This window comes from Berghia stephanieae, chromosome 4, assembly GCF_034508935.2.
Source record: "Berghia stephanieae isolate SIO BIC M18660-M18661 chromosome 4, UCSD_Bste_1.3, whole genome shotgun sequence".
In the NCBI taxonomy this organism is placed as follows: domain Eukaryota; kingdom Metazoa; phylum Mollusca; class Gastropoda; order Nudibranchia; family Aeolidiidae; genus Berghia; species Berghia stephanieae.
Genome location: NC_088363.1, coordinates 82,673,716 through 82,690,652, shown reverse-complemented (window position 1 = coordinate 82,690,652; position 16,937 = coordinate 82,673,716). Strand labels below are relative to the sequence as shown.

General features: G+C 36.1%; 2 protein-coding genes across 2 annotated transcripts in view; one reads left to right on the top strand and one right to left on the bottom strand.

Annotated features, from left to right (window-relative positions):
- LOC144971386 (uncharacterized) overlaps positions 1-16,937 on the bottom strand; it is a 33,891-nt gene that overhangs the window by 416 nt on the left and 16,538 nt on the right. The window contains exon 2 of the mRNA XM_078912210.1: positions 1-2,566. This exon is cut by the window's left edge and continues 416 nt beyond it. Within this exon, the coding sequence (XP_078768336.1) occupies positions 1,655-2,566 (912 nt within the window). The 3' untranslated portion in view covers positions 1-1,654. The remainder of the gene's footprint in view (positions 2,567-16,937) is intronic.
- Positions 6,210-10,622, top strand: LOC144971389 (uncharacterized). The gene is made up of 2 exons (XM_078912213.1): positions 6,210-6,278; positions 9,983-10,622. The coding sequence occupies exon 2, from the start codon at positions 10,000-10,002 to the stop codon at positions 10,552-10,554; it is 555 nt and encodes a 184-aa protein (XP_078768339.1). The 5' UTR covers positions 6,210-6,278; positions 9,983-9,999; the 3' UTR covers positions 10,555-10,622.

Genomic DNA, 16,937 nt, shown 5'->3' with positions numbered 1-16,937 from the left:
TTTCAATGCATGGAACATAAAGATCAAGTAGAATAGGTCCAAAATATACAAAAAGCTGATCGAAATAACAATTTTTTCACCGTAAGCTTATTTTATGTGCAGATTGACGCATTCGATCAATCTAGAAGTCAATATTTCAAATAAACGTTTTGTTGTCACAAATCTTTGACAATTTATTTTGTATTAGATATCTAGATTAAAGTAAAACACTTGTACTTGTTGTTTGCTTTCATATTACGAGGCATGAAATTATAAATTCACATTTCATTATTTTGAAGTAACAGTTTAATGTTATCAATAGATTGTTTAATGTCCTGATCAAACGATTATTTGTTGACAATGTATTCATTTTCTATATGAAATTTGGAACATATTCTCTACAACACACATGTATCAACTAGAAAACAAAAAAAAAACAATTAATTTTTCGTTTTAGTCGATGACAATCATGGCTTATAAAATGTGAACTTTTCATTCACACCAGGTGAATAAAACCGAAATCTAGCAAGCCTACAATAAATCCAACGACTCACAAACCATCAACTTACTGACGCCACATATTATGGAAACTGTTACCCAACGAAAAAGAGATGTATAATATTAGTAAGTTTTATTTCCTAGCTTTCCAAATCAATATAAGATCAATGAAGAGTGATATATTGAAGGCTACAATAGACAAGAACACATTTCTTGAGAAAAACCATGGAGACAAAGACATTTTTTTATAATTTATTCTACGAAGACCAATCTTATTTACATTTTTGATAATGGGCATTTTCTACTTCTATTCAATTTTTATTTAGACAAAGTGTTTTATATATTTATATATATATATAATATATATATATATATATATTTTATATATATATATATATCTAACTATCTCTTTATCAATTATCTATCTATCTATCTATCTATCTATCTATCTATCTATTTATCTATCTATCTATCTATCTATCTATATATATATATATATATATATATATATATATATATATCCATCGATCTATCTATCTATCTATATCAATCCAAATGTCTATCCATCAGCTTAACTATCAATCTATCGAATTATCTATCTATCAGCCACCAGCGTATCTGTCTTCCCATCTGTCTATCTATCAATCTATCTTATATATCTATATTATCACTATCTGTAACAAGAATGCATGACACTCTACTTTCTGTCTCTACAACTCCATCAATACCGATGTATCAATAAGTTCAGTCTCAATCTATCTCTGTCAATAATAACATCCACGAACATGCACCCATTATGACATCTCCGTTACATTTCCCTTACAATACAATTTGATTGGCCTCTTAAATAAATTTCACTCCATTTTTATTTTATAAACATCCACCCATTAGCTCAACCGTTGATTCACAGGATGAATCTAATTGAATTGAAATATCTGTTTTTCAATTTGTTCTAAACTCTTTTTTTTTAATTGGGTTTCATGTATGTTAAATCAACGATGATTGAAATCATTGAAATCATGCCAAATCATTTTTTTTCTGTAATTAAGAAGTGATCTAATTATGAGGAATTCTATGGTCATTTAAAGGGACTAAAGTTAGAAACGATTTTAGTTCCTTTTTACTTCACGGTTAAAGTAATTACATAATATGGTGATGTACTCAATGGTTCTGAAAATTAGAAATTGAAGTTAGGAAACAAATCCTTTCCAAAGTCTTTGCCGAAATCGGCAATGCTTGGGAAACTTCCAAAAACGGACGTGCTCTTGGCTGGGGCAGTCTTCTTCACGACTGGGGTGGCAACGGTCTTGGCAGGAGCTGCCCTCTTGACGCCAGTGTAGTAAGGGTCATAATAAGCGTAAGCGTTGCCAACATTTCTGGCAGGGTAAGCAGCTTTGCTTGGGTAAAAAGGGTCGGCTACATTTTTGACAGGGTAACCAGGGTAGACAGCGGATTTGGCTGGGTAGGGGTCTTTCTTGACAACGTAGTTTGGTTGGTAAGAATAAGGGTAAGGGTCGGTGACTCTCTTGGTGGGGAAGGCAGATTTGGCAGGGGCGGCAGGGAAGGCAGATTTAGCAGGGACGGGGTATGCGGCTGCCTGGATTCCGAAATTGTAAGGATATGGGTCTTGGAATTTGCTGACGGGCTTGGCTGCGAAAGGATCGAAAGCTTTTCTGGCTGGGAGAATAGCCTTAGCAGGGAATGGGTCGGCGACTTTCTTGACTGGGCGATACCCGTAAGGATCGTTGGTACGGTAATTGTTGTAGTAAGAGTATGGATCGTTAACCTTTTTTACGGGTGTGACAGGCCTGTACTTGTAATCGTAATTATTGGCTGGGTAGACGGGCTTGTAATCGTAGCCGAATTTTTTGTCGTAAGGGTAGTCGTATGCGTTCCTGGAGTCTTTGGCAGGGGCGTAGTTCTTACTAGCTGGATAAGGGGCGGCCTTGAAGTTGTTGTAATTTGGGTGCGTGTAATCGCCATAACCCAAGTCTTTGCCGTAGGTTGGGTAGCCAGAGTAAGGTCTGTTTTGCACGACGACACCAGCTGTTGCCATGGCAACAAGCGTCACCAACACTACCAATTGGGTCTGGAAAGAAAAGGAAAATAAGAATCGGATTAGTCTTCAACCATCGAGGTGATCTCTCCCCCTCCCTCCCCCCATAAAGGAATGTCAGACATTAGACTGACCATTCACAACACAGAAACAAACCTACAAGTAAACATCATCCCCAAAGATCAGCTTTCATTTATTAGGGATTGAACCATAGACCTCTGTTTTTTTTTGGTCTGAGGCACGATCTCCAGTCGACGCAGACTGGTTTTTGGGGTTATCTCTTTTCTTGTGTTTTTCTTTCTGTTTTGTCTGGACAATGTTTCATTCGCATCTTTTAAGAGATGTACCGATAGAAAAACAATATTCCAAACATGTCACAAGGTCAAAAACCCCAGACTTGAAATCTCGTGGTATTTTTTTCTACATGTACGGCCAGGTGATTGACATTTCAGAATAATTTCCATAACATCAAAGAATATATAGTTTTATATCATGATACAGCCCGATCCTTTAACTTCCACTAAGTCGCAGATTGCTATTAAATGTTATTTTTGGTATCAGTAGCTAAACAGAAAGATGGTGATAATCCCAAAAAACGTTTATCATGATTTATCAGATTGTTTTCCATAATTCACATGGTCTGTATTCCCTCTGAAAATAATTGTAATGATAAAGCTATACAGCCCTTCAGGCTTTTCTCTAAGGGAGGTAAATATTGATTTTCTTGTGTTTGCAAAATTACTCTAGTTATCAACCATCTGGAAAACATGAAATATTTTATAGGGCTGGGTGGCGAAAAATGACTTCGGCCGTCTTTGGTTGAATGATCAAACTGATAAATTGATTTTGCTTCCTATAGGGTCATAACTGCTAAAAGATAAGGTATTCGTATAATGTCACAAGGAAAAATGGTGTTTTGACTTGTAGCATATATCAAGCGATGTTAAACGTAGTCAGAATGCGGATAGGTGACAATGTTTCCAGAATCTCTTACCGTGTCATTGAGCCCAAGGGGTGAGTATATATATTAATTTCTTTCAAGAGGACACATCAATACAGCCAACCACCAACGTTTTAATTTAAAAATACAGAATCCCTGACTATCCTCCGTATAATTTTCAGTTTATTTACATTAAGACAACAATCATGTAAATCACCAGTTCAATCATTTACGACAAATCACTTCTAAATCCGATGATTGACCATGATTAAACATGACTGTCATCGTCAAATGATATCCTTGTGTATATAAAGGACTACTCAGTTCAACTGGGGAACGAACTCATTCGGGTAAATGAATTTCTAACCATTATGATAATAAAATAAACAGTGACTTTCTAACCATTATGATGATAAAATAAACGGAATTTCTAACCATTGTGGTGCTAAAATAATCAGTGTAAATGTTGCTGCTCGAAGCTCGAAGAAATAAATAATAACGTGAAGTTGAATTAAGCTTCAATTCTGTTTTTGTAATTAAATTGAAGCTTACATTCAACTTCACGTTATAATTTATATAATAATCAGTGAATTTCTATTTCCAAGTGAAGAATTGAGGAGAAACATCACAAATGTCCACTTCAAGGAATTTATTTTGGTGATTGCGACCCCCCCCCCCCCCAATTGATGATGGGGTCTGAGATTTCCTACTGTAAATAGAAGGGAGGAGAATCTACAACCATGGAACAGGGGTATATATAAAACCATATTTCTAGTTTTTCCGCTTGTCTATTTATAGAGTGAAGGTTTGAATCTCTGACATCACTCAAAACAAAAAAAAAAAAAAAAAGGGAGGGGGGGGGGGGGGGGGGGGGGGGGAGGCGTTACAAAAGTTTCGAAAAGTGGACATCTCTGGTTTTTTCCCTGCATTCTTCTAATGCTTTCCAAATTGGGTTCTTAGAAATTATAATATGTGACAGAACGTCTCCTGACGGTACTAAATAGCGTTGATCCTGGTGGTTTGTATTCACGTTTAGCTTGACTCATTGCTACGTATCAAATAGTCTGATTTTATCACGCCATTGAGAGGATCCAATGTTTTTTTTTATCAACTTTGAAATAAATGGAATAATAATAATGATAATGATAAATTATGAACTTGATAATATAAAGTGATATTTCAGTGAACATTATAAGAATTAGATTGGCCAACTTTAAAAGTTGGAAGTACCAAATAATAAATGGCATTGAGACTAACTTTGATCCATCGCTTCAATCTGGAAATGAAATTGGTGAAAGGTTCAAAGAATCGTAACTTGTAAATTTCACCTTGTTTAAGTTGAAGAAATAACTCTTTCTTTCTCTCTCTCTCTCTCTCTCTCTCTCTCTCTCTCTCTCTCTCTGTATCTCTCTGTCTGTATCTCTCTGTCTCTCCCTCCCGCTCTCTCTCTCTGTCTCTCTCTCCCCCCCTCTCTCTCTCTCTCTCTCTCTCTCTCTCTCTCTCTCTCTCATTCGTTCCACATTGAAGGCATTTCCTAAATTCTAATATTCCTTTCTTAACAACGAGCTTACTTGTTCTACATCGTTTACATATCTAAATATAATTGCTATTAACAGTTTGATGTGTTGTGCAAATAGTTATATACTTTTTCATAATAGGGATCTCCCGATATCTCACTTGCTTCACACTCAACGTGACCGAAATCGATCCGGGATGAAGGCGTGTTTTTCCTCCAACTAATTATGTTTTATTTTCATTTAAACTAGAGCGAATCTCATTCGTAAAGTACAAATCATATGTTGGGCGCCATTTTTTTTTGTTTGCACTGTCGCTCGAATATTTTATCCTAGCTGCCTATGGTACTCAAGACAAGCACTCAGTGATCGAACATGCCTATTGTCACCAATCCAATCATCGACCATGCTCAATGTGACTTGGTTTAAGTTTTAAAAATTCCCTTTATACATCCCCAAGGGGTAATTTGTCTTTCGAGTATATTCCAGGGAAGTCTGGAATAACCCAGGCGTCAGCCCAGTGCAGCGCCGCAAAGTGAGCTAGGGCGAGGTGACTTGCTCAAGGCCACAGAACGAGGCGGGTAGTCGAACTCGGTACTTTTTGGGTACGAAGCAAAGACCGTGCCGCTGAGCCATGCTGCCCCCTTTTAGTGCGTGGGCCATCGATAAAATATTCACGTCTTTGACAAAATGAATTTCATAAGCAATGAAGCAGAATTCGGGTAGACTAGATCTGGTTCAAGTTTAAATTTAACGTCTTTATCTGCAAAAGGCGAATTATTTGAGTTTTTATATTGCGCAATTTACACTAAACGAATTAGCAATCACTGCAGATTTTATACAATTAAGGGGTGATGTTCTGGTAATTTTACATTATCATTTGGTCACTTCAATGCTTGTGTTTGATGTACGCATATTAGTTAGAATGGCTGATAAACTGAAATAATTATGGGCCGGGCTCGTTTTAATTTAGTTGTAATGGACAAACTGTGGGCTGCTTTGAGAGTATTTAATTTTCAACAATGAGGCCATAATAAAGTAGGTTATCAGACCTGCAAATAAACGCATATCGTTTATGCTAAATAACTTATTACCTCTATTGATTCAATATTTGATTAAAATCAATTTTTACTTTTTTTTTTTTTTTTTTTTGGTCAAACATCCGGTTTTACTCTCTTCTCTGACTATGATAATTGTTTTGTTATTTACTTTTTTCATCACAGTGTAGGTACCTAGCTCATCGGCAATTAGTACTCATTCTGATCAAGGGTTGTTCTGTTCTCCTATCAAGGTAAGAATATATTATTATGTGCGATTTTCTCACATCCCCCCTCATCTCTCTCTCTCTCTCACTCACTCTCTCTCTCTGTCTCTCTCTCTTTCTCTCTTTCTCTCTTTCTATCTATCTATCTATCTATCTATCTATCTATCTATATATCTATCTATCTATCTATCTATCTATCGTGAGCCGAAAGCCAAAATGTCTGCGTGAATTCAACCATTTGAACAGCCCTCAACACTGAAATCAGCATTTACTGATTATTGTCTATACGTTATTCTGACACACGAAAAAAACATGATATACTTTGTGTCACTGAAAATTTCAATTTATTTGTTATTGACAAAGTCATTCTATCTCTCTTTCGCCAGTTCTAACTACCACCAAAATGAGGTCTCTTTTAGCTGTTGCGCTACTTTTACCCAGTGTTCTGGGATGCTGTTTACCTGACAAGCTTTCAGGTGTTGCCACCATCAGCTAATACCAGGACCCTTCTAATTTTATGATGGACTTCACCAAAAACAGGCTTGTGATGACCCCAGTAGATCCCCGAAGTTACACGGAGGCCGTCCTCGTCGACTTCAACACCAACCAAGTTTTCAAGTGGTACAAATACGAAAGTTGCATGGAGACTGAGTTCCCATTTCCTAAAGGCACAATTGAGAAATGCGCACTTCAGAACGCTATAGACTTGTCTGTGAAGTATAACGTGACATATCCAGGAGTGGGTTACTACCAGTACAATGTCAATACTACCACTGTTGATGCCTTGGTCAAGGAAGACACATGCCTCCCAATTATCCTTGAGCTTATGGGAGACATTATATTCTATTGGCAAGTGACCGTGACTGGAGTGGTCAAAGGTCTCCATGGTGATGTCAGCCTCATGAATAAAGACACAACGAATTGTACCAAAATACACACCATATATGGATGAGGTGTAACAAGGGATATAAAAAGATGGGAATTGGGCTCCAAATTAGAAAATGACGTCATCATAGTGGCTGTGTTAATATTTTTCTTAAATATTTGATGAACACGTTATGATATAGATAGGGCGTCTTTTGGAAAGAGGAATACAGTCACATAGTTGCTAATAATATTTGTTTTATCCGACAAAAATATGGAAATACATTTTTTTCGTTAACGGCCAGAAATATTTAATAGATTTTTATTACACTAATGTTTTCTTTAAATCCGTTCCTTAGTTGTAAGCAAATAAATATTTTCCATTATTCATTAATTTAGATGAAGAAAATATGATACATCATCTACAGTTGTCCTTGAATAAATAATGCTGAATCATCCCTTGAATAAACTCTTGGTTTTTATTTTATTTTCATCATTATTTCAGAGTCTTGCTTTTTGTCAAGATTTCGACAAAAAAAATTAATTAAAAATTTGTAAATAGATGTTTCTAAAACTGGATACATGCTACATAAAAAACAACATAATCACAAACAGAATTCAACACACGATTTCAGTCGGTTGTTATTTGTATTTTTGTTCCTATTTTCTGACATAGAAGTGTTTATTTTAGTTTAATCTTTCATTTCTTTAAACGTTAATACAAAACTATTTGCGCTCACTATGAAATGATTCCAGAAAGATTATAGCTATGCTGCCGTACTTCGCGAAGTCCCAGGTACGAGATATTTTGCCAAGATGAGGGTCATTTAAATCGTTTGATATTTGAAAGATGAGTTTTCTGGCCAACATTCCAAATGTGGGTTTTTTCAGAGTCCGGCAGTATGGCCAATGTACATTTCTATGGACATTTGTTTGAATAGGGGTCATTGTCAAATTACATTGACGTTCCTCCTGCAATGCCCCATTCTTACGTGCTTGATTCTCTAACGTTCTGAGAGGAAGAGGGAGAGAGAGAGAGAGAGAGAGAGAGAGAGAGAGAGAGAGATGGAGAGAGAGAGAGAGATGGATATATTATATATATATATATATATATATATATATAGAGAGAGAGAGAGAGAGAGAGAGAGATGGTGTCTGGTTTAGGGATAGACAGTGTAATGAAGATGTGATCCATCCCAACTGTTTCTTCATTGTATCTCAAAACTCTGATCTACACTCCACACGTATTCCACCTTAAAATGCCAATATAATACAAGCAGTTGTTAATAGTTATATTATTCTTCCTTAAATAGTTGATAAAACATTGATAATAATAGATTGTTACTAATGTGGGACTTGACTCTCTAAAGCTTTTTACGTCAACATCAAAATTTGCTATAATATACCAGTTGAAATAATCTTACATAACATTTGAAAAATGAGGGTTATTTTATTTTATATGGCTTTTGTAAAAGTGCTCATTTTTCGAATCCTTTGGTGGCGAAAAGGGGAAGATTCTAAAATAGTTCATTCTATATGTTTTTCTTTTATAGATAGTTCCTGTTTAGAGTTTGTTGACTCACAATAAGTGTAAATTACGAATTGTGGGATCACCAGACGGCTCGTCCTTGATGCCAAGAAATTGTCCCAAATCTTTAATATTGACAATAAAATGACTTCAGACATTACACAATTTGAGACTTTCAATGTGTTAAGCTGTTCAATAGTCAAAGGTCAAAAGTTAAGAGTCAAGAACCGAGAATCAAGAGATGAGAATATAGCATGCATCCAAACTATTATAAATAATGCATGTATAAACTAAACATTCTTGTAATTTAAATGACAATTTTTTTCATGTTTATCCCATTCATTTCTGAATTTATCATAACACGCCAGTTCTCCGTTTCTTTTCTTTACCGAAGGATGGCGTAGCGTTTAATTAGATATTATATAGTATGAAGTTGATATATCAACTGTATTTATACAACTATCAACATTGTCATTCATTTAGGTCATCCCATTCCAACTACAAGAATCAGTACATTTGTTTGTTTTCCTATGTGTTTGTGATTACATTTGTTTTCCTATGTGTTTGTGATTACATTTGTTTTCCAATGTGTGTGTGATTACATTTGTTTCCCTATGTGTTTGTGATTACATTTGATTTCCTATGTGTTTGTGATTACATTTGTTTCCCAATGTGTTTGTGATTACATTTGTTTCCCAATGTGTTTGTGATTACATTGTTTCCCTATGTGTTTGTGATTACATTTGATTTCCTATGTGTTTGTGATTACATTTGTTTTCCAATGTGTGTGTGATTACATTTGTTTTCCAATGTGTGTGTGATTACATTTGTTTCCCTATGTGTTTGTCATTACATTTGTTTTCCTATGTGTTTGTGATTACCTATTTGTTTTACTATTTGTTTGTAATTACATTTTGTTTTCCAATGTGTGTGTGATTACATTTGTTTCCCTATGTGTTTGTCATTACATTTGTTTTCCTATGTGTTTGTCATTACATTTGTTTTCCTATGTGTTTGTGATTACCTATTTGTTTTACTATGTGTTTGTAATTACATTTTGTTTTCCTATGTGTTTGTGATTACATTTTGTTTTCCTATGTCTTTTGTGATCCTGAAAACAATCATGATAACGTTTTCTTTTCTCTGATTTATATGTCAGTTATAAATAATTTTTTTTTATCAGCTCTGGTCTTTACAAAACTTAGTTTTCACGTAAACTAAACGAACACATTCTCGGGAAAAGGAATTCCTTGGCAAAATACATCTATGTAATATTTAACATTCGACTAAATCCAAAACACAATCTGTTTTCACTTTCTCCTTATCTTTCCTCCCACAGCCTAAAGTATCATCAAAATGATGTCATTAATTCTTCTTGCCCTATTTGTGCCAAACGTCATTGGTTGCTGTCATCCACTACAGATGTCAGGAACGATAAGCATCAGTAGTTACCTAAACCCATCCAGCTTTGTAATGGATTTCACACAGGGCAAGCTCGCGGCAACCCCAAATGACCCTTCAGAACCCGAGGATTTGTACCTGGTCGACCTCAGCACCAATCAAATTTTCACCTGGTATCAAGATGGAAATTGCACTGAGCGTAGATTTCCGTTTCCGGGTGCGTTCCATCCATGCATCCCCAAAAATGCAACAGACTTCGAGGCATTGTTCAACGTAACCCTACCAGACATTGACATATATCATTACGACACCAGGGGCATTATGGTGCAAATTGCTGTGGAAGTCGATACATGCAGCCCGTTAGTGATCAATGTTGGTGGAGCAAAGGGACTTTACTGGAGAATCGTGAACGAGATAAAGAACATCACAGTTGTGGACACCAGCATCCTGGCCCAAGACACCAGTAATTGTAGGGCATTGCCAAACTGGTCATACTGGTGGGAGAGTTGAGTTCTTTGACGTCAACTAATTACATTACGGAATTTAACGCTTTGATCAATAAAGGAAATTCTATCTTATTTCATGTTTTTTCTTTCATGTTTTTAAGTACATCTTTCTATTCGTTTAGAAAACATGATAAATAAAATGTATAACTGAAACTGACATATCTGACTCAATATATCAATTCAATAACATTTCATCGTGTACCAGACAATAAACATTAAAATTCGAATCTGTGTCATTCAACACCATTTTCAGGGATTTGCCGATGTGTTACATGTTGATAAAAAAGTGTTTGGGGACAAAACACAACACAGTTTGAAGTCTCCAGATTTTACAATGCTATCAAATTTTTGTCTGATCTTTTTTTTTATTCTCTTCCAGTGATACTTCAACATTTGCCATTCCCATTTTCACCAATTCCCAATCTTTGGAGTTAGTTGAAATCTGGATTTTTACATTAATATTAGCTCACAATAACACCTTGCCGTTTCTACTCTCTCTCTCTCTCTCTCTCTCTCTCTCTCTCTCTCTCTTTCTCTCTCTCTTTCTCTCTCTCTCTCTCTCTCTCTCTCTCCTTACTCAATTCATTGAAAGCAGAAATGATAGTGTTAAATATTTGCCACAATTAACACTATATTCAACTCTCTCCCTACAATTCTTTGTTTATTTTTCTCGTGTTTTCCTATTTACAAAGCCAAAATATTCACCAAAATTATGTCGTTAGTTCTCCTTGCCCTCATTGTGCACAGCATCCTGGGATGTTGTCTTACCAATCAGATGTCAGGGACAAACCAGCTTTATAATGGATTTCACAAAGGGCAAGCTCGCGACAACTCCAAATGACCCTTCAGAGCTCGAGGATTTCTACCTGGTCAACCTCACCACTAACCAGATTTTTACGCGGTATAAAAATGGAAATTGCACTGAGAGTAGATTTCCGTTTCCGGGCGCTTTCCAACGATGCATCCCCCAAGATGCAACAGACGTATACGCTGCATTCAACCTTTACGTGCAAACATTGGAATTTTTTACCCACAAATGTTCCGACAAGTCTTTGGATGTCACTCTAAACGCCAAGATGTGTACGACAAGTTTTATCGATACCAGGGGTCATTATTGGAGCATCAAAACGAAAGTAGAAAATCTTTTGATGCCAGCCTTCTGGACCAAGACACTATTAATAGGATTCAATAGGCTGGTTTGGTTCTAAACAAAGAAGATCGGTCCTTTTTATTCTTCATGCTGGAACATTTTCACATATCATGTGATAAAATGTATAAAAGTCAAAACATGATCAGATTTATAATGTTTTTCTCCTCTGAATACAATATTATGCTCGTCGAAGAAGTAATTCATAGGGGCATCCACCATTTTTCCGAGAGTTTAGAACCAATTAAAAGGGAAGTGACTTCAAGACTGTTGAAACCTATTGTACTGTAATGCGTAGTCAGTTATTTTGGTGGGAGGTTTGAGTTGGATTGTTTCAATAATAGAATCGATGAACCAAACAATCTTTTTCTTGTTACCGCTTTTATCAATTAGGGCATTTTGATCTTGTGGCATTTCTTCCCAGATTCTTGTTCTCTTTCAGGTAGAAAAGGTGTATTCGATTACATTTGTTGAATTATATCGATTACAAGATCACATACATGGTGATATTGTTTTGTGAACTTTAAATTGGATTCCTTCTGACGAGATGCAACAATATGCCAAGGATTAAGACGATGGAAATTCCGTCTATGAGATTTTCCTACCACAACATACATTCCTGTCTAACATTTTCCACTTCTGTTCTCTCCTCCCTTCATCTCTCTCTCTCTCTCTCTCTCTCTCTCTCTCTCTCTCTTTCTGTGTGTGTGTGTGTGTTTGTTTGTGTGTCTCTCTCTCATCTCTCTCTCTCTCTCTCTCTCTCTCTCTCACACACACACACACACACACTTCAACTTTCTTACTAAAACGCTATAATCCTTTTATCCTGTTCTTTCTTTCTTTTCACAGCAAAAACATTAGAGTATCACCAAAAATGATGTGGCTTGTTCTTCTTGTCGCCATTTTGCCTGCTGTTCAAGGATGCTGTCTTCCAGACCAGATGTCCGGGACACTAACCATCAGCAGTATTCTAAACCCGTCATATTTCATTATGGACTTTTCCAAAAACAAACTCGTGACAACTCGAAATGACCCAGGAGAAACCGTGGAATTAATTCTGGTCGACTTCAACACTAACTAAATATTCACGAGGTACAAAAAAGGACACTGCACCGAAATCGAATACCCATTCCCTGGTGCTTTTCAGCAATGCATTCCACAGAATGCAACAGACCTAGAAGAGTCTCACAAGACGCCATTGTTAGGCGTCGGGGTTTTTGAGTATGATGTAAGCGACACAAACGTCGTTTTGATGGTGGAAGACAAGACATGCATTCCTTTCGTTATTGACATCCAGAGGCCAGGCGTCACTTCCTGGCACATCACAACATCGGCAGTGAAATCCAACTTTGTAGGACACTCCAGTCTACTCGACCACGACACTAGTAACTGCATCAAGGCTCTTTAAAACTTGAGTGAAAATTAAACAATGTTTTCCTTGAAAAGAGTGAGTTATTTTTCTTCATAAACTTGGAGAAATTAGAATTCCCATTTGTACGATAATAATGATAATAATAATAAAAATAATAATAATAATAATAATAATAATAATAATAATAATAATAATAATAATAATAATAATAATAATAATAATAATAATAATAATAATAATAGCTAAGGAGGACGAGGAGGAGGAGGAGGAAGAGGAGGAGGAGGAGGAGAAGAAGAAGAAGAAGAAGAAGAAGAAGAAGAAGAAGAAGAAGAAGAAGAAGAAGAAGAAGAAGAAGAAGAAGAAGAAGAAGAAGAAAAAGAAGATAATATTATTTATAGAGTCCCAATCAATCTCCACCGAGCGTGTTCAATGGCGCTTTAAAAGACGCAACTGACATGATAACTTTTTAAAAAATGAATGTAGAATTGTAGATGATTGATTCAACTATGATAATACTAATATCAATAGAATATGAAGAACATGGCTTCCAAATATCAAGTCAAAGTTCACGGTTGACGTCATTGAAAGATGGACTGAGTTAACAAGTAAAAAATACAACAGACTGATATACAAGACCTGGTAGAATGACGCGGTATTTCGACCATATAGGAGATGACACATGAAGGAAGTAAGAAAACAAATTTTTGATCCTGCTGATTTCAAACTCAATATTATTTCTCAGTTTAACATTTCCTGTCAGTCGGTCTATTCTTTATCATATCAAAGTAGTGTACAGCCATCCCGGCTTTAGCTCTCGAAAAGAACTTTAATTGGACGCAAATGTTTTACCTCGGGATTAAAATTTATTTCAGTTTTCTTCCTGCCAAGTGAACCAAAACACTTGCTTACTTTGTTATTGTTTATGGAAAACCTGTTGGGTGATTCTCACGAAGTGTGACCCCCACCGCTAAACGATATGAATTGGCTGTGGTTTAGATGTAAATAATTAAATTGCCATAAAATCAACTTTATAATTATTCTTTGACATCTGGTTTATCCCTCCATGATGACAGACCCACATGGTAAGATACAATATTTGAACTACAAACTAGTCAGGCGTACTTTGGAAAGAAAAACACGCATTGTTGCCCAGAAAACTCATACTTCAATTATCAATTGATTAAAATGACCTTCATCTAGATAAAGGAGGTCCCTACAGCTCAGTTGGTAGAGCACTCGATTCACACATAAAGGAATCAAGATCAATCCCGGGTGCGGTGGAAGTTTTTTTTTCCGACCCTCTTGTCCACCCAGCAGTGATTGGATAGCTAGATCTGTTAGATCTGGCAGGGAGTACCTTGCGATGGTGAATCTTATTCAATTTTGCTAGTTTTGAGGGGTTGCTATCATGCAAAATTCTATTATAATAGATTTTTATTTATGTCATTTAGCAAGTATAATTAACTACAATGATAAAGACAGACAGACAAACAGACTCGCAGAACACAGCTCGATTAAATGTCGGCAATCCGTGTTGACACAGACTGTCCCCCTCTCCTAATTATTTTTTCTTTCCAAACATACTGCAATAATCATTTTACGTGTTTTATAGACTATTTTGGTCAGACTTAAATGGTGGTTGGGGATCAAGATAACTCAGTTGGTAGAGCACTCGTTTCACACGCAAAGGGACCGAGATCGATCCCGGGTGCAGTCGATTTTTTCCGTGACCTCCAAGTCCATCCAACAGTAATTGGGTAGCTAGGCCTGTTATATCTGGCAGAAAGTACTTTGCGATAGACTAGCGTCTTATGAAAAGGGTATCAAGCCATTGCTATCGTCCGTTTCACGCTATAGAAACCGGGATAAACTCCGGCTCCATGGAACGAATGGCTCTGTCATTATGATAATCATCAATCGTTACGATGCAGTATTGTGTCAAGCTATTGACGTTACGTTATGGACCGCATGGTGACAATGGAAGCATCTGTACTATTGTGTCCTTGTGTAGTAAGGCACTGCACACAAATTGTCTGCTCGTTCAGGTATAATTGAGTGCTCAGCTAAACGCACCCGGACTGTTCTATCTGTTGTTGTCCAAAAATTACTCTGTACTGAAGGCTTGTTTTGTATGAAATCGGTCTTACGTGTCTTGCTGGTGAACCATTATGCAGTTAATGTAGCATTTAATACTGTAGCATTAGTTATGTATTCCGTATGAAATTCTCATAATTCATAATGAATGATGTTGGGTCTTTAAAAGAAAGAAAGAAAGTATATATATATATATATTATATATATATATATATATATATATATATATATATATATATATATATATATATACTAGTAAAAAGCCCGCAATTTCGCGGGGAAAGAACTACTTTCATTCGATATTGCCAGAATCATTTTCTTGATTAGCTTGATTACGATTAGATGCACATTTTAATCGATGTGCTTGTCGTCTGCGCCAGGCTTTATTCGGCATGATTTTAGTTTATCAGTCAGTAGATATCAATATCAATAAGTCGCAAGTCTTTACCACGCTTTAATTGGGAGTGCTTTGCACTACCTTCAATACTTCACAAATTAAAATGGCGGCCGAGAATCAAAACAATGGTCAAATTAGGACATTTTAAACTTTCACAAATCTATCAAGGTTTGTTCTAGAGTTTTTAAAACGCTTTTATATGATGACAAATTGAATAAATAAACGCCTGACAAGAGATCAACGGTGAAAATACAAATTGAATGAATACTGGGGATGTATAAGCTTTCGGAATGTCTCCCCTTTACTTATGTTAGGTCAAATGAAAATCTGAAGCGGACGCGAAAAATATCAAGTCCCCGAATCTGTCTTCTTTTGGTTTGTTCGGGCTAGAAGCTAGACAGATCCAATTTACAGTTTGCCGACAACGTTTAACTAAATATTTCCCAGGGCAATAATTATCACATCGATGGCATAAAAACGACAGTAATATCAGCAGTAATATTCGTTGATGTTGTTAATCGGTGAAACTTGTTTAAAACTTCTGTAAATCCGAATACCGTCATGTGATCAAGTGAATTATATCACTATGAATGCCACAATTTGCTGAAAAATGCCAATTTGACAGTTCCTAGCAAACACACACACACCCCCCTCCCCCCCCCCCACCCTTTTTTTTCTTCCATGCAACCACATTCCAAAACACATACACACACGCATATGTATACACCACACACACACACACACACACACACACATACACACACACGCACACATAAACATACAGGCAATGAGAACACACTACTATATAACACTGATCACCGCTAAATCAACACAACGGAAGTAAGGACTCTACTGGACAGATAGAGTTGAGGGTGTGGTCATGAGGTGTTAGTGTCTTCGGTAAATTGTTTATGATATCTGTTTGACTTAACGAACTTTCAAACTGACTTTAAATTATAAAAGGAAATCAAGTTATCTGTTTATCTATCTGTAAAAAAATACATTTCTATTTTTTAAATCTTTCAGTAGAGTTGTGCGCCGTATCAATTTTTTATTGACTCAAATAAGCACAATGTTCTCCACAAGGCTATATTTTTTAAAGAAAGGATATATATATATATATATATATATATATATATATATAATATATATATATATATATATAGAGAGAGAGAGAGAGAGAGAGAGAGAGAGTGAGAGAGAGAGAGAGAGAAGGATGGGGGGGGGGGGGGGTGGAAGAATATTACATATGACTAAAAAAGAAAAATGCGTTTCCATGTTTTCAGATACAATTACAATGACAAAAATAACTTCTCGCAGGGACTGATGGAACAGGTTTTTGGTATGTGAACTAGATAACACCACGTTAACGTCTTA